The 23,137-nt window shown below is 43.6% G+C and overlaps 1 protein-coding gene across 1 annotated transcript in view; it reads right to left on the bottom strand.

Moving 5' to 3' along the window:
* LOC144493945 (dynein axonemal heavy chain 8-like) overlaps nt 1–23,137 on the bottom strand; it is a 1,745,965-nt gene that overhangs the window by 564,048 nt on the left and 1,158,780 nt on the right. The window contains exons 44-46 of the mRNA XM_078213522.1: nt 15,835–15,996; nt 2,231–2,455; nt 916–1,088 (exon numbers count right to left, since the gene is read on the bottom strand). Of these exons, the coding sequence (XP_078069648.1) occupies nt 916–1,088; nt 2,231–2,455; nt 15,835–15,996 (560 nt within the window). The remainder of the gene's footprint in view (nt 1–915; nt 1,089–2,230; nt 2,456–15,834; nt 15,997–23,137) is intronic.

The raw sequence follows: 23,137 nt of genomic DNA, 5'->3' as shown, positions 1-23,137 counted from the left end.
TAATAATTGCCTCCTTGATCAATATTACAACACCACCTCCCCTTTTAAACTGTCGCCACCCCTCCACAGCTGAAGATATTGTGTCCTGGAATACAAATTCTGCCCCTCCCTCAAACATCTCTTTGTGATAGCAATAATACCATACTTCCATGTGTTAATTGACACCCTCAATTCATCTGCCTTACCCGTAAGGTTCCTTGCATTACAATGCATGCCATCCAACCTTGCCATATTCTCTTGTGCCTTAACATGTGTCTCTTTGCACTACCTTCCAGACAGACTTGGATTTTCTTCTTTTTTTTTCTGTGCATTACTCCCTACTGTACCACCATTTTGTAACCTATTCCTCTGCCAAATTAGTTTAAATCCCCCTCCCCACAGCACCAGAAAACCTCCCTGCAAAGATAATGATCCCATTCTGGTTCATATGCAACCTACCCGTTGCAGCTTCCCTAAAAGACTCAGATACATTCTCATCCCATCAAAGTTGGATTTCCCGCAACTAATTATCCCTGCTTTGGATTGGTCTTTGCCTTTTTCCATGGCCAACCTAACTTATGACACAATTGTCACTGTCACCTAAATGCTCAGCAACTGAGGGGCCCAGCTCTCCCCAAATATCTCTCTTCAAATGTAATTTTTCATAGCGGTGGCATTGCACAATAACCCATTAGTGAAGGCTAGATTCAAATACTCTGCCTTTATTGTTTCTGAGAGTCCAGATTGGGTCAGGGTGGGAGAGTTAAGGTGTGGATCTGTAATTTGGGGACCAGGAGTTATTGAGCTAGCTAATTGAGAGAAAAATACAGCCCGCAAAGTGTTGATTATCAAGATAAGTTTATCATTGTAATAGTTTGACGGTAATAATGCAAATAATTACAAAATTAGAGAGCATTGTGAAAGATCTACCCTCACCTGTCTGTCAAGGGTGTGATAACAAGTCGATCAGTACAGCCCAGAAATTCATTCTGATAGATAAATTCCACATCAGTGATGCCTACTCTGATATCCTGTGTTTCATCTCGAAAATAAACTCTGCTTTGTTTCAACCATTCAAAGTCATTTATTGTTCTAATATGCATTTTGACCTATTGAGAACAAATGGAACAGATAAAGAGTATAAGATTCACATGTCTATGAGTAACAGCATCCTAAATAGAAAATAACATGTTAAATAATGAACATATCTATGACCTATTAGCAGCAGCTGCATTATTATATTCAATAAAATCTGTATCCCCATAGCCTGGCATATCCAGCTGGAAACTGATCCTTGTTCAAATAAAGTATAGAGCATGATAAGAAAGGCACCAAGCATACCTAAGTGAGGTGTCAACCAGGTGACGCTACAATGCAAGACTACTTGCAGGCTTGCATATGTCAGAAAGATAGGGGAGGCAATTGTACCAAAAAAATTCTAAGGCCTGAATGAGCGTGAATATGAGAGGAATTTGCACCATTTTTTGGGTGACATAAAAGTCGAAGTTTACCTGACTTAGTCAAAAAAATCTTACTAAACTTGTTTTCTGCCAGCAGGGGGAGAGAGCAGGGCCTATGTTGTCCAAAACCAGCTGGTAGCAGCAGAGGGCACCATTGCGCATGTGCAGATTTCTGTGCTCTAAGAGCTATAGCTATAGCTGGCCTTTGTGGCCAAAACCCCCATCTGCTCCCCAGCCGATTTTAACTCCCCTCCACCCCCAGCTTGGACCAATCGCAACCACCCCCCCTCCCCGATCGTTGTTAGAGTGGCAGCAGTTACCCCATACCCTCCCACCGATCACTGTTGCAGAGTGCACCGTGGTCACCCCCTGACCGTATGGCCTGCCCTGGTCTGGCCCTGCCCCCTTCAGGTTCCACCCCCTCAGACCCCACTACCTTGGCACTGCTCTGTGCCTAGGGGGCACTGCCAACCTGACATACTGGCAGTGCCAGGGTGCCAGGCTGACATTGCCCTAGGGGGATACCCCTGCCCCGACCTCCTGGGGGGGCCTCAATGTCCTCTGGTTCTACTGGTGAGGCCATCACATCTGGTTGGTCCCAGTTGATAGGGACCATACATGATCTTTGCTTGAGAGAACCTCCGCCAGCGAAGTCACAGAGGTAAGTGAGCCCAGACCATTCCATCCCGGACTCACTAACTCTATTAGGAATAGGGATTCATTTAACAGTTGACATAAAACAACAGCAGTAAATTGTAACAACAAACTGTGATTAAGTTCTTTCACCATACCAAGTCATCAAATATATCCCTCTGGTGAACATGAATGGTAACAAGAGTTTCAAACTGGATTCTTTGAAATGTCATCAGGTCATGCGTTGTTTGGCTGATAAGGGCATTCAGAAGGTCCAGGAATTTCTGATTAGTTGTTTGCATAATCTTTTTACTGTCTTTTGCAAGTTTAATTGCATCCTCTGAATCCCGTGTCCATAGGATCTGGATTGCCAGAATTCCGACCTGTAGGCACAGATTAAGACACAGACTAAACGTGCGCAAAAATCAATTGGTTAATTGTGCTGATGAAATGTCAGAGAGGCCAGAGTTTCTACAATGAGGTGAGAAGATCGCGTGAAACCATTTCCTAAATCAACATGACTAGTCTCCATATAAATGGCCCTCACATTTATATTTTTAGTAATGGCTAGGGAGGCATGGGATCAAGTCAGGTTCAGATGTGGCACAGATGCGGGCAAGTACCAATGTGGGCTGGTTAGAAGGCCTACCTTGGATCTTTGGGACTTTGTCAAGGTTGTATTAAAGACTATTATGTCCACTAAAACCTTCCCCTCACATTTCCTCACTATTAACCCACTTCCACTGCCACCTGCATGCTTTCATGACACTGCTGTGTTGTCACTATCCACCCAACCAGTATGTACAGAACCAATAAATCAGACAACAATAACAACTCTTAAAGTACTACGATCCCAGCTGACGTTATTCCTGCACAGTCAGGTCTCTGAATGGAACCTGGCTCGACAGATCCTAACTTCTATTTTCTATTTAGAGCCATGGATGAACACAATCACTGGCCGGGATTTTACCGCCATGCCCGCCACGACAATCGGAACGGGCGAGGGGTGGAACATAGAGAGGTCCGTTGACTTCGGGCGGGATTTTACGGTTTCGAGATTAGCAAGGTCGTAAAATGTGTTAACATTTAACAAGAGAATAAAAAGTTTATTAAACAAGAAAATGTTAATTATAATACATTACTATCTATCCAGCCTATGCCTCTCATAATTTTGTGGATTTCTATCAGGTTTCCCCTCAGCGACCTTTCCAATGCTTTTATATCTGCTTCTATGCTCATTTTTCTTATTAAACCCAGATTTGTTAATTATTAAATACGATTTTTATTTACTCTGAATTTTCAGGCTTGCAATGATTTCAACAGAAGAATCACCACTCTGCACTTTTCACTCCTCCCTGTACAGTTCTTTTGTTAGTTTTACAATTTATAGTCAACCTCTGGACATTTGTATCAATGGGCAGGACCTTTCAGCCACGTTTGCCCCAAGACCGGGAATTTCCACCCGAGGTCAAGGAACTAATGAACCCGAGGTCAATGTCCCATCCGCTACATTTCCTGTGGTGGACGGGACAGGAAAATTCTGTCCAATTTGTATTTTGTGAGTGATTTCACTTCCTTAGGAACATTTTCATAGAAACTAGAAGCAGGATTAGACCATTCGACCCTTCAAGCCTGCTCCACCATTCATCTTGATCATGGCTGATCATCGAAATCAATATCCTGATCTCCTCTTCCTCCCATATCCCTTGATCCCTTTAGCCCCAAGAGCTATATCTAATTTATTCTTGAAATCAGACAACATTTTTGCCTCAACTACATTCTGTGGTAGTGAATTCCACACATTCACCACCCTCTGAATGAAGAAATTTCTCCTCACCTCAGTTCAAAAAGGTTTACCCCTTATCCTCAAACTATGATCCCGAGTTCTGGACTCCCCCACCATTGGAACATTCTTTCTAATTCTACCCTCTCTAACTCTGTTAGAATTTTATAAGTTTCTATGAGATCCCGATTCACTCTTCTAAACTCCAGTGAATATAATCCTAACCGACTTAGTATCTCTTCATATAGCAGACCTGCCACCCCGGGATTAGCCTGGTAAACCTTTGCTGTACTCCCTCTATAGCAAGGACATCCTTCCTCAGATAAGGACACCAAAACTGCACACAATACTCCAGGTGTGGCCTCACCAACTCCGTATACAATTGCAGCAAAACATCCCTATCCCTATACTCAAATCCTCTCGCTATGAAAGCCAACATACCATTTGCCTTCTTTACTACCTGTGTGCTTAATTTCAGCGACTAATGCACAAGGACTCCAAGGTCTCATTGAGTATCCACCTCTCTCAATTTACACCCATTCAAGTAATAATCTGTCTTCCTATTATTGCTACCAAAGTGGATAACCTCACAATTATCCACATTATACTGCATCTGCCATGCAGATACCCACACATTCAGCTTGTCCAAATCACGCTGAAGCATCTCTGCATCCTCCTCACAGATCATCCTCCCACCCAACTTTGTATCATCTGCAAATTTGGAGATAATACATTCAGTTCCCTCTCCCAAATCATTAATACATAATGTGAACAATTGGGGTCCTAGCACAGTTCCCTGCTGAAGCCCACGAGTCACTGACTGCCAATCAGAAAGAGATCCATTTATGCCAACTCTTTGCTTTCTATCCATCTCAAGACATTACCTGCAATCCCATATGCTTTAACTTTACATAGTAGTCTATTATGTGAGATCTTGTCGAAAGCCTTCTGAAAGTCTAAATAAAGCACTTCCACTGGTTCTCCTCGGTCAACTCTACTAGATACATCCTCAGAAATTTCCAATAGGTTTGTCAATCATGATTTCCCTTTTGTAAATCCATGCTGATTTTGTCTGATTATACCACTGCCTTCTAAATGCCGAGTTATGAAATCCTTGACAATATAATCTAACAACTTCCCCAGTACCGATGTTGCTCACTGGTCTATAGTTCCCTGTTTTCTTCCTACCTTCTTTTTTGAATAATCGGCTTACATTAGATACCTTCCAATCTGTAGGAACTATTCCAGAGTCCAAAGAATTTTGGAAAATAACCACCAATGGATCTACTCTTTCCAGGGCAACTTCCTTAAGTATTCTGGGATGAAAATTATCATGACCTGGAGACTTATCCACTTTCAATCCCATCAATTTCCCCAAAACCATTTCTCTACTAATGCTGATTTATTTCAGCTCTTTACTGAAACATGTTTCTCTCAGCACTTCTGGCACATTATTCATGTCTTCCTTTGTGAAGACTGAAGCAAAGTATGGATTTAATTCCTCAGCCATTTCTTTTTTCTCTGTTATGAATTCTCCCGTTTCTGACTGTAAGGAGCCTACATTCATTTTTGTTTTTGTCAATCTTTTTCTCTTTATATATGAAGAGGGAAATTATCAACCGGTTAATAAGGTTTTAGACAGAATACATAAGGCACTGACATGAAACAAAGTTTCATTCTTGAAACAAAGTTAATAAGTTAATGAGACAAATAGTCTACACATATGTGGATGTAGTGAGAGAATTAAACAAGTAATTATGATTTTAAAACATATATTGATATTTTAAGTCTGGTATAGACCATTGCTCACTTCAGCAGAAAGCAGATTACCGCAAGGGATGATGGTAAAGTCAAAGAGTTCAGAGCCAAAGGCCTGGGAACACCGTGGTTAGCAAAATTCATATTGGAAGGTTTCTTATGAGGGAACACATCTTGCAACATTATGACTAGGTCCATTCATTGTCTAGACTCAGCATAAGGATGTGCCTGGATACAGAATCACATGTTCATCCAGATTGACAATGGTCCGGTGGGAACGTCCACTGAGTTTAGTTTATTTATTGGTGTCACAAGTAGGCTTACATTAACACTGCAATGAAGTTACTGTGAAAATTAACCCCTGTAGCAAGCATCTAGGGTTACCAGGCAACCAGGAAGTGACTTTAGCCAAGATGGGAGTTAGTGTCCAGGTTAAATGGATGGCCAAGATATCATTATACTGGATGGTAGAATGCAATTGGCTGAGGTGAATGTCAGAGAATGTTATTGATGTGTGCTTACTAAATGTTATTGATTTTAAACTGATGTAAGGCAGTTTATAATTGATAAGAAAAACTATAATTGATCTGTTTTTGATTGCATACATTAGATTCATCGGCAAGCTTAAGAGTTGGAGTTTAAGAGCCGTGGGGTTATGCTGCAACTGTACAGGACCTTGGTGAGACCACATTTGGAATATTGTGTGCAGTTCTGGTCACCTCACTATAAGAAGGTTGTGGAAGCGCTGGAAAGAGTGCAGAGGAGATTTACCAGGATGCTGCCTGGTTTGGAGGGTAGGTCTTATGAGGAAAGGTTGAGGGAGCTAGGGCTGTTCTCTCTGGAGCGGAGGAGGCGGAGGGGAGACTTAATTGAGGTTTATAGAATGATGAAGGGGATAGATAGAGTGAACATTCAAAGACTATTTCCTCGGGTGGATGGAGCTATTACAAGGGGGCATAACTATCGGGTTCATGGTGGGAGATATTGGAAGGATATCAGAGGTAGGTTCTTTACGCAGAGAGTGGTTGGGGTGTGGAATGGACTGCCTGCAGTGATAGTGGAGTCAGACACTTTAGGAACATTTAAGCGGTTATTGGATAGGCACATGGAGCACACCAGGATGATAGGGAGTGGGATAGCTTGATCTTGGTTTCAGATAAAGCTCGGCACAACATCGTGGGCCGAAGGGCCTGTTCTGTGCTGTACTGTTCTATGTTCTAAGCTTTTGTCACTCTATTTCAGAGCTACTTAATCCTTTTGGTGATCTCCAATCAGCTGCTGGTTGTGTTTTTGTTTTAAATAAATGTTATGTCTTTATGCAGAGATGTGCCTCATGAGTTTTGCATTGTCTATAGTTAAAGACAGTACCGGTCATCTCAATTTACCCCACAACATATCTGTAGAAACATTCACAATCAGTTTTTATGTTCCTTGCTACCTTACTTTCATAATTTATTTTTCCCTTCTTAATCAATTGCTTGGTCCTCCTTTGCTGAATTTTAAACTTCTCCCAATCTTCAGGCCTATAGCTTTTTCTTGCCAATTTGTATGTTTCTTCCTTGAATCTGATAGTGTCTCTAATTGCCCTTGCAAGCCACGGTTTGGCCACAATTCCCTTACTACTATTGCGCCAAACAGGAATAAACACCTTCAGGAGTTCACCTATTGGTTCTTTAAATGCCTGCCATTGCTTGTCCACTGTCTTCCCTTCAGTAATGTTCCCCAGTCCATCATGGCCAATTCATGCCCCATACCATCATAGTTACCTTTATTGAGATTCAGGACCCTGGTCTCAGAATCAACTATAATCATTATCCACCTTGACAAAGAATTATGGTCACTCGTCCCCCAGGGTTCTCTCATAACTAGATTGCCAACTAATCCTTTCACATTGCACAACATCCAGTTCAAGATGACTGCTCCCTTCTTGGTTCCTCAATGTGTTGCTCCAGAAAACTATCCCGCGTGCACTCCAGAAATTCCTCCTCTATTGTACTGTGACTAATTTGACTCTCCCAATCTCTAGGCAGATTAAAGTCACCTTTATTTCCTGAGCATCAAGCCTCGTGTGTGATAACGCGCATCAATTTTATTTGCTGTAACAAGACAGCTACTAATTATATACACGATCCCAGACTGAGGGGTCCCAGACAGAGCAGAGACCTTTATACCTCTCCCAGGAGGCGGAGCCCGACTGGGATATACCACAATAACTATAATACAAGGTGTAACAACCCAACCCTAACCCCAACAGCAACAAGTAGAACAACCCATCCCTAACCCCAACAGCAACATATATACATACTTGTAGTACTGGCCAGACCCTGGCTCAGTACTATCTAGTGGGAACCAACGATGGTTCACCACACCCGTCTAGTCCAATAGCCTGTATCTCAATATTCTCCTCGACAACATTGTCTTTTTCCCGCGTGAATACTGATGAAAAATATTCATTTAGCACCTCTCCTATCTCTTCAGGCTCCACGCACAACTTCCCACTACTGTCCTTGACTGGCCCTAATCTTACCCTAGTCATTCTTTTATTCCTGACATACCTATAGAAATCTTTAGGGTTTTCCTTGATCCTACCTGCCAAAGACTTCTCATGTCCCCTCCTGGCTCTTCCTAACTCTCTCTTTAGGTCCTTCCTGGCTAACCTGTAACTCTCAAGCGCCCTAACTGAGCCTTCACATCTCATCTTTACATAAGTCTCCTTCTTCCTCTTCACAAGAGATTCAACTTCTTTAGTAAACCACGGTTCCCTTGCTCCACCATTTCCTCCCTGCTTGACAGGTACTTACTTATCAAGGACACCCAGTAGCTGTTCCTTGAACAAGCTCCACATTTCAATTGTGTCCATCCCATGCAGTTTCCTTCCCCAGCCTATGCATTCTAAATCTCTCCTAATCACATCATAATTTCCTTTCCCCCAGCTATAACTCTTGCCCTTCGGTATATACCTATTCCTTTCCATCGCTAAAGTAAACGTAACCGAATTGTGGTCACTATCACCAAAGTGCTCCCCTACCTCCAAATCTAACACCTGGTCTGGTTCATTACCCAGTACCAAATCCAATGTGGCCTCGCCTCTTGTTGGCCTATCTACATACTGTGTCAGGAAACCCTCCTGCACACATTGGACAAAAACTGATCCATCTAAAGTACTCGAACTATAGCTTTTCCAGTCAATATTTGCAAAATTAAAGTCCCCCATAACAACTACCCTGTTACTTTCGCTCCTATCCAGAATCATCTTTGCAATCCTTTCCTCTACATCTCTGGAACTTTTCGGAGGCCTGTAGAAAACTCCCAACAGGGTGACCTCTCCTTTCCTGTTTCTAACCTCAGCCCATACTACCTCAGTAGACAAGTCCTCATCAAACGTCCTTTCTGCCACTGTAATACTGTCCTTGACTAACAATGCCACACCTCCACCTCTTTTACCACCTTCACTGCTTTTACTGAAACATCTAAACCCCGGAACCTGCAACAACCATTCCTGTCCCTGCTCTATCCATGTCTCCGAGATGGCCACAACATCGAAGTCCCAGGTACCAACCCATGCTGCAAGTTCACCCACCTTATTCCGGATGGTCCTGGCATTGAAGTATACACACTTCAAACCATCTTCCTGTCTGCCAGTACACTCCTGCGACACTGAAACCTTATCCATGACCTCACTACTCTCAACCTCCTGTACACTGGATCTACAATTCAGGTTCCCATCCCCCTGCTGAATTAGTTTAAACCCTCCCGAAGAGCATTAGCAAATTTCCCCCCCCAGGATATTGGTACCCCTCTGGTTCAGGTGTAGACCATCCCGTTTGTAGAGATCCCACCTGCCCCAGAAAGAGCCCCAGTTGTCCAGGTATCTGAATCCCTCCCTCCTGCACCATCCCTGTAGCCACGTGTTCAATTGCTCTCTCTCCCTATTCCTCTCCTCACTATCACGTGGCACGGGTAACAAACCAGAGATAACAACTCTGTTTGTTCTAGCCCTAAGCTTCCACCCTAACTCCCTGAATTTCTGCCTTACATCCCCATCCCTTTTCCTACCTATGTCTTGGGTGCCTATGTGAACCACAACTTGGGGCTGGTCCCCCTCCCCCTTAAGGATCCCGAAAACACGATCCGAGACATCACGGACCCTGGCACCTGGGAGGCAACACACCAACCGTGAGTCCCTCTCGTTCCCACAGAATCTCCTATCTATCTCCCTAACTATGGAGTCCCCAATAACTAATGTTCTACTCCTCTCCCCCTTCCCTTTTGAGCAACAAGGACAGACTCTGAACCAGAGACCTGTACCCCATGGCTTACTCCTGTCAAGTCGTCACCCCCAACAGTATCCAAAACGGAATACTTATTATACAGAGGAACAGGGGATCCAGGGGAATCGCTGCTGTGACTGCTTCTTACCCCTTCTAGCTGTCACCCACGTGTCATCATTTCTAGGAGTAGCTCCCTCCCTGTAGCTTCTATCTATAGCGGCCTCTGCCTCCCGAATGATCCTGAGTTCATCCAGTTCCAGCTCCAGGTCCCTAACACGGTCTTCAAGGAGCTGGAATTGGGTGCACTTCCTGCAGGTGTACTCAGCCGGGACACTGGTGTCCCTCACCTCAAACATCCCACAGGAGGAACATTGCACTGCCTGCACTGACATTCCTGCTACTTCCCTTACTAAGAAATGAAAGAGAGAGAAAAAAAATAGCTTACCTGCTCTCACTCCGAGTCTTTTTTTTTAGGTTAGAGGAGGGTGAGGGTGGGGGACTCTACCTGTGTAGAGTCTCGGGTTACCTCCCCGTTCAAATTTATTGGGAAGAAAAAAAAACCTTCCCAGGCCTCCCCGCAGCCTACTTCCGGTTTCCCATTTAACTGAAAAAAAAACTCCGTTAAAAAGATTTAAAAAAAAATCACTCTTACCCTCAGCCACTACTGACACGAATCGCTCCCTCTCTACTTTGCTCCGGTGGAACAATGAGTCGTGTCACATTTGCTATTTTCCAATCTGCGGGAACCACCCCAGAGTCCAGCGAATTTTGGTAAATTACTACTCGTGCATTTGCTATTTCTCCCACCATCTCTTTTAGTACCCTGGGATGCATTCCATCAGGACCAGGAGACTTGTCTACCTTTAGCCCCATTAACTTGCCCAACACTACCTCTTTCGTGATAATGATAGATTCTAGATTCTCACCTGCCATAGCCTTCCTGTCATCAATTTTTGGCCTGTTATTTGTGGCTTCCACTGTGAAGACCGACACAAAATACCTGTTCAATGCCTCAGCCATTTTCCCATTTCCAGCTATTACATCCCCTTTCTCATACTCTAAAGGACCAATGTTTACTTTAGCCACTCTTTTTCGTTTTATATATTTGTAGTAACTTTTGTTATCTATTTTTATATTCTGAGTTAGTTTACTCTCATAATCCATCTTACTTTTCTTTATAGTTTTTTTTGTGGCTTTCTGCTGACTTTTAAAGATTTCCCAATCCTCTAGGTTCCCACTCACTAGTATAGATGTTTACTGAGCACTGTGAAAGATCGCTTTGAAAGTCTTCCACTGTTCCTCAATTGTCCCACCATAAAGTTTTTGCTCCCAGTCTACTTTAGCCAATTCCTCCCTCATCCCTTTGTAGTCTCCTTTGTTTAAGCACAAGACACTGGTATTGGATTTTACCTTCTCACGCTCCATCTGTATTTTAAATTCAACCATGTTGTGATCGCTTCTTCCAAGAGGATCCCTAACTGCAAGGTCATGAATTATTCCCGTCTCATTACACAGGAGCAGATCTAGAATAGCTTGCTCCCTTGTAAGTTCCATTACATACTGTTCAAGGAAGCTATCATGGATACATTCTATGAACTCCTCCTCAAGGCTGCCTTGACCGACCTGGTTTGACCAATTGATATGTAGATTAAAATCCCCCATGATAATTGCTGTACCATTTTTACATGCATCAGTTATTTCTTTGTTTATTTCTCGCCCCACCATGATGTCATTATTTGGTGGCTGATAGACTACGCCTATCAGTGACTTTTTCTCCTTACTATTTCTAATTTCCACCCAAATGGATTCAACCTTTTTTTCCATAGAACCTATCATTTCTCACTACCGCCCTGATATCATCCTTAAATATCAAAGCTACATCACCTCCCTTACCTTCCTGGCGGTCCCTCCGAACAGTTTGATATCCCTGGATATTTAACTGCCAGTTGTGACCATCCTGCAACCATGTCTCTGTAATGGCCACCAAATCATACTCGTTCACAACGATTTGTGCTGTCAACTCATTTACCTTGTTTTGAATGCTATGAGCATTCAGATAAAGTGTTCTTATGCTGGTTTTTGTACCTTCTTTTTGAATTCTAACACTTCCATTGATAAAATCTCCTGAGTTCTCTTTCCTTTTAACTTTTTTCCTGATTTTTGATGTTGTTGGAACATTCTCCCCACATTTTGTCCTTCCTCCCTCCTTTTCGGACTCCTTACATAGGTTCGCATCCCCCGGCATATTAGTTTAAACCCTCCCCAACCGCTCTAGCAAACACTCCCCCTAGGACATCAGTCCCAGTCTTGCCCAGGTGTAAACCGTCCAATTTGTACAGGTCCCACATCCCCCAGAACCAGTCCCAATGCCCTAGGCATCTGAAACCCTTCCCCTGACACCATCTCTTCACAGTAAGAAGTTTAACAACACCAGGTTAAAGTCCAACAGGTTTATAATAAACCTGTTGGACTTTAACCTGGTGTTGTTAAACTTCTTACTGTGTTTACCCCAGTCCAACGCCGGCATCTCCACACCATCTCTTCAGCCACATATTTATCCGATATATCCTGTCATTTCTACTCTGACTAGCATGTGGCACCGGTAGTAATCCTGAGATGACTACCTTTGAGGTCCGATTTCTTAACTTTCTTCCTAGCTCCCTGTATTCTGCTTTTAGGGTCTCATCCCTTTTTTTTTAACCTATGTTATTTGTACCTATGTGTACTATGGCCACTGGCTGTTCGCCCTCCCCCTTCAGAATGTCCTGCAGCCGCTCCGAGACATCCTTGACCCTCGCACCAGGGAGGCAACAGACCATCCTGGAGTCTCGTTTGCGGCCACAGAAACTCCTGTCTATTCCCCTTACAATTGAATCCCCTATAACTATTGCACTGGCACACTCTCTACCCCTCCCCTCTGCAGCAGAAGCAACCGTGGTGCAATGAGTTTGGCTGCTGCTGCTGCTTTCCCTAGAGAGATCATTACCCTCAACAGTATCCAAAGCGGTATATCTGTTCTGCAGGGGAATGGCCACAGGAGATTCCTGCGCTCCCTGCCTATCTCTCTTGCTCTGTCTGGTGGTCACCCATTCCCTTCCTGCCTGTGGAGTCTGAGCCTGTGGTGTGACCACCTCTCTATATGTGTTATCCACGATACTCTCTGACTCGCGGATGCTCCACAGTGTCTCCAGCCGCCACTCCAACTCTGAAACTCGAGCTTCCAGGAGCTGTAGCTGGAGACACTTCCCGCACACATGCTGACCCAGGGGACTGGAACTGTCCCCAGCCTGCCACATGGAGCAAGAGGAGCAAATCACAGCTTGGAGCGCTCCTGTCATGTCTTATCCCTTTTAAATTAAACTTTTGAAAGATGATTTGTTTCAGATTATATCCAATTTTTCTAGGGCCCTTCTTTCCTGCTCCTTGTTACTACCAAGTATAACCTTTTCAAACTATAAACCACTATAAAATTACACAGAAACACTATAGTAGTGTACAACAACTACAATGCCAAGAACAAAAAGAAAAAAAATAACACTTACTTACCAGTCAGCACTTTTGCTTGTAGCCTCTGCTGCCTGTGGTACAAACAACTAGCTAAGTTCAGTTGAGGGCTGACTCAGCTGATTCCTGTTGCAGGAATGCACTAAAGTGCAGTTTTTAACTTCCCAAATAAGAACTAATTTAGCTCACCCTGAAAGTTTAATGACTACTTACCTCCTGAAAGGTCCCGATAATTAACAAATCTACATATCTAAAATAGATTAAAAACAGATTTAAATTATTTACTTGCCTTCCCGCCGCTTTCCAGCGTGGTCTGGCCAGTGACTGTTCGGTGACTCTGGGAGATGCGCATGCATTCCCGGCGCATGCACAAATCCCCGTTCAAGGCTACAGATGTGTGTTTCCTGGCTGGACCCGCCAGAAAAGTGGGGGGGCCGCAATGGGAGAATCGCAGCCCTAGTGTAAACCACACCAGAGAGGTGGAAGATGCTAACGAGGGTGAAGATTGTTGTCTCGGACCCGCTAACCAGATGGTAAGGTATGTAAACACGTGCAAATATCCATTATGCTGATTTTCAGCGTGGTTCCGTCAGTGCCAAAAAACTTGGGTTGGGAAATGCCATTGGGGCGGGAATATAAGTGCGAATCCTGTGAATCAGCCGACACGAGAAGCTCCTGGCCCGCTGCACTAAAAAGTCAGTGCGACGGGATGGGAGAATCCCCCTCCCCCCCCCCCCCCCCCGCCGCCCCACCGCCCCCCCTCCTGTCTTTTAAAAATGTTTTTTAAAATTCCGTTCATGGGATGTGGGATTCACGGGCTGGCCAGCATTTATTGCCCATCCCTAATTGCCCTTGAACCAGAGCCAACTACATTGCTGTGGATCTGGAGTCACACGTAGACCAGACAGGGTAAGGACAGCAGATTTCCTTCCCTAAAGGACAATAGTGAACCAGATGGGTTTTTCTGACAATCAGCAATGGCTTCATGGTCATCTGTAAATTCTTAATTCCAGATATTTTTATTGAATTCAAATTCCACTATTTGCTGTGGTGAGATTCAAACCCGGGTCCCCAAAACATCAGCTGAGTTTCTGGATTAATAGTGTAGCAATAATACCACGAGGCTATCGCCTCCCCAGTCTAAAATTCCAGGAGAACCTATATCGACAAAAGATCCATTAACTCTACAAATTAACACATTCCTCAATAAAATCAGTTATTAGCCTGCATTCTCAGCACGTTTTAACAGACCATAGAACCATAGAAAATTACAGTTCAGAAACAGGCCTTTTGGCCCTTCTTGTCCGTGCTGAACCATTTTTTGCCGAGTCCCACTGACCTGCACTTGGACCATATCCCTCCACACCCCTCTCATCCATGAACCCGTCCAAGTTTTTCTTAAATGTTAAAAGCATTGACCACTTTATCCGGCAGCTCATTCCACACTCCCACCACTCTCTGCGTGAAGAAGCCCCCCCTAATATTCCCTTTAAACTTTTCTCCTTTCACCCTTAACCCATGCCCTCTGGTTTTTTTCTCCCCTAGCCTCAGCGGAAAAAGCCTGCTTGCATTCACTCTATCTATACCCATCAGACAAATCAACTCTTGTAACAAAACACTACCTCCTAAAGCAGCTCCAACATAAAATATATCAAAACAGCACAGTTATCATCACATCTCATTCTGAATTTTAACTTGTATTCCCTGATATTCATTTGAAAAAGCCTCAATTCATTGTCAGTCCTGTTTATAATCTTGAAAAATAATTACTTTAATCACTTTAATATTTTCTGTTTTCCAAAATTTATTATCCAACCTCAGTCACCTTCCTTCATTAATTAAATGCATGATACATCTCATCTTATCTTACTTATTCCTGATTTTCCTTTCATAATAAATGCGTCATTCCTCCCTGGGAATTATAAATGATATCCTTCTCCAAAATTCCTTAAAATGAAATTAACTTGTATCCTCTGCAGTGAAGATAATCTAAGAAGATAATCTAAGGGTGGCATGGTAGCACATTGGTTAACCTTGCTGTTTCACAGCACCAGGGACCTGGGTTTGATTCCCAGCTTGGATCACTGTCTGTGCAGAGTCTGCACGGTCTCCCCGTGTCGGCATGGGTTTCCTCTGGGTCCTCCGGTTTCCTCCCACAGTCTGAAAGATGTGCTGGTTAGGTGCATTGGCCATGCTAAATTCTCCCTCAGTGTACCTGAACAGGCGCTGGAATGTGACTAGGGGATTTTCACAGTAACTTCTTTGTGGTGTTAATGTAAGCCTACTTGTGACACTAATAAATACACTTTACTTTAAAATGTGCCAGAAGAGTTGGATACACTAATACTTTAAAACATTTAAAAAATTGGTATATCTATCTTTGCATCTAACCCAATAATGGTAAAGAATCATTAAGATAAAACCATATATATCTTCATTGATTTACCTGACCAGGAGCCTCGTACAGGAAAGGTATTAGCTGGAAATCTGGTTCACTGAAGCTGTAATATGCTAATTTAATCACAGTATGCAATGAAGCTTGCTGCACATGCAATAAGTCACTTAACCATAGTTCCACAGGACCTTTTGCAATTACTGGGGAATCCAGCTGTGAAAAGATGAATATCACTAATATTATAGACAGCATATGATAATAACTGCAATATTTTTTCCCTTAAACATTTCTAATCATATTTTCATGAGTAGCAGGTTTTGAAGAAATGTTCTAGATATACATTCTCAACTCTTCAAGTGATGTGATTTTTCCAGCCGTCATTTTCCAAAATGGCGCTGCTGTTACGTCTTCCTTCTTCCTAAATTGTGGTTTTTCACCCATTGTGGTTGATAGAGCTCTCAACCGTGTCCGACCCATCTTCTGTGCCACTGCTCTCACCCTTTTCCCTCCCTCCCAGAACCAGGATAGTGTCCCCCTTGTCCTCACTTTTCACTCGTTTCATCCTTTTCCTTCCGGGACACCCTGGTCCACTCCTCCATCACACCAAACACCTCACCCACTGCTAATGGCACCTTCCCATGCAATCATAGAAAGTGCAACACTTGCCCCTTCACCTTTGACCTGCTCACCAACCCAGGTTTCAAACATTCTTTTCAGGTGAAGCAGCATTTTATGTGCACTTTCTTTAATCTGGTCTATTGCATTCACTGCTCCCAATGCGATCTACTTTATATTGGAGAGACCAAATGCAGACTGAGTGACCGCTTTGCAGAACACCTTCAGTCCGTCAGCAAGCAGGATCCAGAACTCCCCGTCACTTGTCTTCTCAATGCACCAGCCTGATCTCATGCCCACATGTCCATCCTTGGCCTGTTGCAATGTTCCAGTGAAGCCCAACGTAAACTAGAGGAGCAACACTTCATCTTTTGATTAGGCACTTGACAGCCTTCTGGACTGAACATTGAGGTCAACAACTTCAGAGCATGATCTCTGATTTATTTTCAGAAAGCGTTTGACAAAGTCCCACATAAGAGCTCATCATGCAAGATAAAAGTGCATGGGATTGGGGGAAGTGTGTTGAGTTGCCTGGAACTCGCTGCTGGGGGAGGTAGTGGAAGCAGATACGATAGGGACTTTTAACGGGCGTCTGGACAAATATATGAATACGATGGGAATAGGGGGATATGGTTCCCGGAAGGGTAGGGGGTTTTAGTTCAGACGGGCAGCATGGTCGATGCAGGTTTGAAGGGCCAAAGGGGCTGTTCCAGTGCTGTAATTTTCTTTGTTCTTTCCTCCACCTTCACTCCATTTCCATTTATTTTATTTTATTTCTGCTTTTAATATTATTCATCCATTTTTATTACTTTATATTTGTATTTTTTATTTTTCCACTTCTGAAACCTCGCTTTCCATCTTGTTTCATTCCCCCAACCCACTCGGACCATCTGCCATATTCCTACACTCTGCACCTTTGTTCTTCCATTTACACATTCCAATCTCTTAATAGATGCTCTTAACATCATTTCTACCTTTATGTTCCCTTTGTCTTTTTGTCCATGCCATTCCTATCAATTACAGCCCCTTCCACCCCTCTCCTCAGCCCCGCAGTATAAATCTTGTCCGATTTTCCTGAGAGTCATAAAGGTTTACAGCATGGAAACAGGCCCTTCGGCCCAACTTGTCCATGCCGCCCTTATTTTAAAAAAAAAACCCTAAATTAATCCCAATTGCCCGCATTTGTCCCATATCCCTCTATACCCATCGTACCCATGTAACTATATAAATGCTTTTTAAAAGATAAAATTGTACCCGCCTCTACTACTACCTCTGGCAGCTTGTTCCAGACACTCACCACCCTCTGTGTGAAAAAATTGCCCCTCTGGGCACTTTTGTATCTCTCCCCTATCACCTTAAACCTATGCCCTCAAGTTTTAGACTCCCCTACCTTTGGGAAAAGATATTGATTATCTAGCTGATCTGTGCCCCTCATTATTTTATAGACCTGTATAAGATCACCCCTCAGCCTCCTACGCTCCAGAGAAAAAAGTCCCAGTTTATTCAGCCTCTCTTTATAACTCAATCCATCAAGTCCCGGTAGCATCCTAGTAAATCTTTTCTGCACCCTTTCTAGTTTAATAATATCCTTTCTATAATAGGGTGACCAGAATTGCACACAGTATTCCAAGTGTGGCCTTACCAATGTCTTGTACAACTTCAACAAGACGTCCCAATTCCTATATTCAATGTTCTGACCGATGAAACCAAGCATGCCGAATGCCTTCTTCACCACTCTGTCCACCTGTGACTCCACTTTCAAGGGGCTATGAACATGTACCCCTAGATCTCTTTGTTCTGTACCTCTCCCCAACGCCCTACCATTAACTGAGTAAGTCCTGCCCTGGTTCAATCTATCAAAATGCATTACCTCGCATTTGTCTAAATTAAACTCCATCTGCCATTCGTCAGCCCACTGGCCCAATTGATCAAGATCCCGCTGCAATTGGAGATAACCTTCCTCACTGTCCACCATGCCACCAATTTCGGTGTCATCTGCAAACTTACTAACCATGCCCCCTATATTCTCATCCAAATCATTAATATAAATGACAAATAACAGTGGGCCCAGCACTGATCCATGAGGCACACCGCTGGTCACAGGCCTCCACTTTGAAAAACAATTCTCTACAACCACCCTCTGGCTTCTGTCAAGAAGCCAATTTTGTATCCATTTCGATACCTCACCCTGGATCCCGTGAGATTTAACTTTATGCAATAACCTACCATGCGGTACCTTGTCAAAGGCCTTGCTAAAGTCCATGTAGACAACATCAACTGCACTGCCCTCATCTACCCTCTTGGTGACCCCTTCAAAAAACTCAATTAAATTTGTGAGACATGATTTTCCACTCACAAAGCCATGCTGACTGTCCCTAATCAGTCCTTGCATCTCTAAATGCCTGTAGATCCTGTCTCTCAAAATACCTTCCAACAATTTATCCACCACAGATGTGAGGCTCACTGGCCTGTAGTTCCCAGGCTTTTCCCTGCAGCCCTTTTTAAACAAAGGCACAACATTTGCCACTCTCCAATCTTCAGGCACCTCACCCGTGACTATCGATGATTCAAATATATCGGCTAGGGGACCCGCAATTTCCTCCCTGTCCTCCCACAATGTCCTGGGATATACCTCATCAGGTCCCGTAGATTTATCTACCTTGATGCGCTTTAAGACTTCCAGCACCTCCTTCTCTGTAATATGTACACTCCTCAAGACATCAATATTTAATTCCCCAAGTTCCCTAACATCCATGCTTTTCTCAACAGTAAATACTGATGAGAAATATTCGTTTAGGATCTCACACATCTCTTGTGGATCCAAACATAGATGTCCTTGTTGATCCTTAAGAGGTCCTACTCTCTCCCTTGTTACTCTTTTGGCCTTTATGTATTTGTAGAATCTCTTTGGATTCTCCTTTGCCTTATCTGCCAAAACAATCTTGTGTCCCCTTTTTGCCCTCCTGATTTCTCTCTTAACTCTACTCCTACACTCCCTATACTCTTCAAGAGATTCACTTGATCCCAGCTGCCTATGCACGTCATGTGCCTCTTTCTTCTTCTTGACCAGGACCTCAATATCCCGAGTCATCCAGGGTTCCCAACTTCTGCCAGCCTTGCTCTTCACTCTAAGAGGAATGTGTTTACCCTGAACCCTGGTTAACACACTTTTGAAAGCGTGCCACTTACCAGACGTCCCTTTTCCTTCCCACAGACTCCCCTAATTAACTTTTGAATGTTCCTGCTTGATACCATCAAAATTGGCCTTGCCCCAATTTAGAATATTAACTCATTCTCCATAGCTATAGAACATAGAACATTACAGTGCAGTACAGGCCCTTCGGCCTTCGATGTTGCGCCGACCAGTAAAACCAATCTAAAGCCCCTCTAATCTACACTATTCCAATATCACCCATATGTTTATCCAATAACCACTTGAATGCTCTTAATGTTGATGAGTCCACTACTGCTGGAGGCAGGGCATTCCACGCCCTTACTACTCTCTGAGTAAAGAACCTACCTCTAGCATCTGTCCTATATCTCTCACCCCTCAATTTAAGGCTATTATTGGACAGGGTAGGCTCAGAAAGAATGTTCCCAATTGTGGGGGAGTCTAGAACCAGGGTCTAGAACCAGGGTGAGGATAAGGGGTAAATCTTTTAGAACTGAGGTGAGGAGAAATTTCTTCACCCAGAGATGGTGAATGTGTGGAATTCACTCCCACAGAAAGTAGTTGAGGCCAAAACGTTGTCTGATTTCAAGAAGAAATTAGATATAGCTCTTGGGGCTAAAAGGATCAAGGGATATGAGGGGAAGGGGAAATCAGGATGTTGAATTTGATGATCAGCCATGATCAAGATGAATAGCGGAGCAGACTCGAAGGGCCGAATGGTCTACTCCTGATTCTAGTTTCTATGTTTCTAGAAACTTGCCCACCACTAGCCAGCCAGTAGTTACTGGAACTGAATTTACACCCTCCCTGGAATAAGTATATCACGTTTGCCACTTTCCAATACTCTAGCACCTAAGGAAGATTGGAAAGCACCCACCATCTCTGCATCTACAATATATTGTCAGCATCCTCTTTCATATTGAACATCGATACAAAGTACTCATTAAGTTTCCTAACCTAGTCCTGAACAGTTTTTTTTTTAACTGGTCGGTGCAACATCGTGGGCCGAAGGGCCTGTTCTGCGCTGTAATGTTCTATGTTCTATGTTCTATGTTCTATGAACCTGAAAGCGTATGTCACCTTGTTAGGCCCTTGTTAGGTGATATATGCTTTGAGGTTCAGGCCTGGGCTAGTCTGTTGGCAGAATAATTTTTTAATTCCTTTTTATGTCAACTACCATTTTGTTCTCATACTCTCTCTGACCCAGTCTTATTTTCCTCTTCACATCTCTTCTCAACTCATTGTATTTGGCTTAATTCTTGCTTGGCGAATTCACCTGTTATGCATCATACACACTCATCGTATGTTTGATCTTCCATGGAGCCCTGGTTCCCCTACCTTTCCCCTTGTTGGAATGTTCTGAGCCTGTACCTGAAACACCTTCTCCTCAAAGATCACCATTGTTCCGTAACAGTTTTTTTCTTTCAAACTCTGGTTCCATTTCATCCTGGCTGGATCACATTCCATCCCTCAAAGATAGCCGTCTTCCCATTTATAAATTCTATTTTAGATTAATCCTTGCACTTCACTATTACTCTTACCCATTAAGGGCAGCACGGTGGCACAGTGGTTAGCACTGCCGCCTCAAAGCAACAGGGATCCGGGTTCAACTCCAGCCCTGGGTCACTGTGTGAAGTTTGCACGTTCTCCCTGGGTCTGCATGGATTTCCTTCCGGTTTCCTCCCACAGTCCAAAGATGAGTGGGCTAGGCTGATCTGCCATGCTAAATTTTCCCTCAGGGTCAGGGGGAGGCAAATATATGGGGTTACGGGGATAGTGCCTGGATGGGACTGCCATCAGCGCAGGCTCAATGGGCCGAATGGCCTCCTTCTGAACTATAGGGATTCTATGATTCTAGGTATTCCCCCACAGTCGCCTGGTCCACTTTGCCCAACCCATTCCCTGCTACAGATCCAAAAATGCCTCTTTCCTATTTGACTGAGAACATACTGCTTAAGGAAGTTCTCCTGAACACATTCTGGAAATTTCTTCCCCTCCATACCCCTTACTCTAACATTTTCCCAATCCATATTTGGGTAATTGGAGGCCCCCAGTATCGCCACTCTGTAGTTCGTGCACATTTCTGACTTTGTACAAGAACAAGTAGTTGTGTGGGAATATGATAAAACAGACCCACAGAATCCTCACAGCGCAGAAGGAGGACACCCGGCCCATCGAGCCTGCACCGACAACAAACATTCATAATGTTCAGAATTTATAAATGGGAAGACGACTATCTTGATAGGATGAGCTATGATTCATAATGTTTGTTGTCGATGCAGGCTCAATGAGTCGAATGTCCCCCCTCTGCACTGCAGGGACTCCACGACTCCATTCCATCACATTCCCACACAACACGACTACCTGTTCTTGTAGCTGACTAACCTTATTCACCACACTGTGTGCATTTACTCACATGCATTCTAAACTGTCTTTATACTCCTCATTGTCCTTCTTAGTCTGTTCCTATCAAATATGGTACTACTTCCTATGCAAGTATTATCCATCTTAAAACTAATAGAATTATGGTCACTAGTCCCAAAGTGATCCCTCACCAACACTTCTGTCACCTGCCCTTCCTTATTTCCCAAGAGGAGGTCAAGTTTTGCCCCCTCTCTAGTCGGGCCATCCACATACTGAATGAGAAATTCCTCCTGAATACACTCAACAAATTTCTCTCCATCCAACCCTCTAATACTATGGCTGTCCCAGTCAATGTTGGGAAAATTAAAATCTCCGACAATTACCACCCTATTTTTCTTGGAGCTATCTTTAACCTCCTTACATATTTGTTCCTCAATTTCCTGCTGACTATTTGGGGGCCTATAGTGCAACCCTATCAAAGTGATTTCCCCCTTCTACCCATATAGACTCAGTGGCCGAACCCTCGGATATGTCCCCTCTCAGTACGGCCGTGATGCTTTCCCTAATTAAAAGTGCAACTCCCCCTCCTCTCTTACCTCCTGTTCTATCTTTCCTATAGCATCTATACCCTGGAACATTAAGCTGCCAGTCCTGTCCCTACCTTATCCATGTTTCAGTAATTGCTATAATATCCCAGTCCCACATACCCATCAATGCCCTGGGTTCATCTGCCTTGCCCGTTAGGCCTCTTGCATTGAAATAAATGCAGTTTAATCTGGACTTCCCTTGCTCTCTATCTTGCTTCTGTCTGATCTGTCTGGTACTAGGATTACTGACACTGCCTTTATTAATTAATGTGCTCTCTTTAACTTCCGTGCTGTCCTTGTCTTCGGCTCTGACGCAGGGTCATCCTGACTTGAAACGTTGGTTCTATTCTCTCCCCACTGATGCTGTCAGACCTGCTGAGATTTTCCAGCATATTCTGTCTTTGTGTCCAAGTAAGGATGTTATATTTCAGTTACACAGGGTACTGGTGAGTCCACATCTCAAATGCTGTGTGTCGTTTTGGTCTCCTTTTTGAAGGAAGGATGTAAATGCGTTGGGGGCAGTTCGGAGGAGTTTTATTAGATTGATACCTGAAATGAGCTGGTTGCCTTATAAGGATAGGTTGGGGAGGCTGGGTTTGTTTCCACTTGAGTTTAA

The sequence above is a fragment of the Mustelus asterias genome, chromosome 5, assembly GCF_964213995.1.
Source record: "Mustelus asterias chromosome 5, sMusAst1.hap1.1, whole genome shotgun sequence".
Classification (NCBI taxonomy): domain Eukaryota; kingdom Metazoa; phylum Chordata; class Chondrichthyes; order Carcharhiniformes; family Triakidae; genus Mustelus; species Mustelus asterias.
Note: the sequence above shows the minus strand (reverse complement) of the source record. Positions and strands in the feature narration are given on the sequence as shown.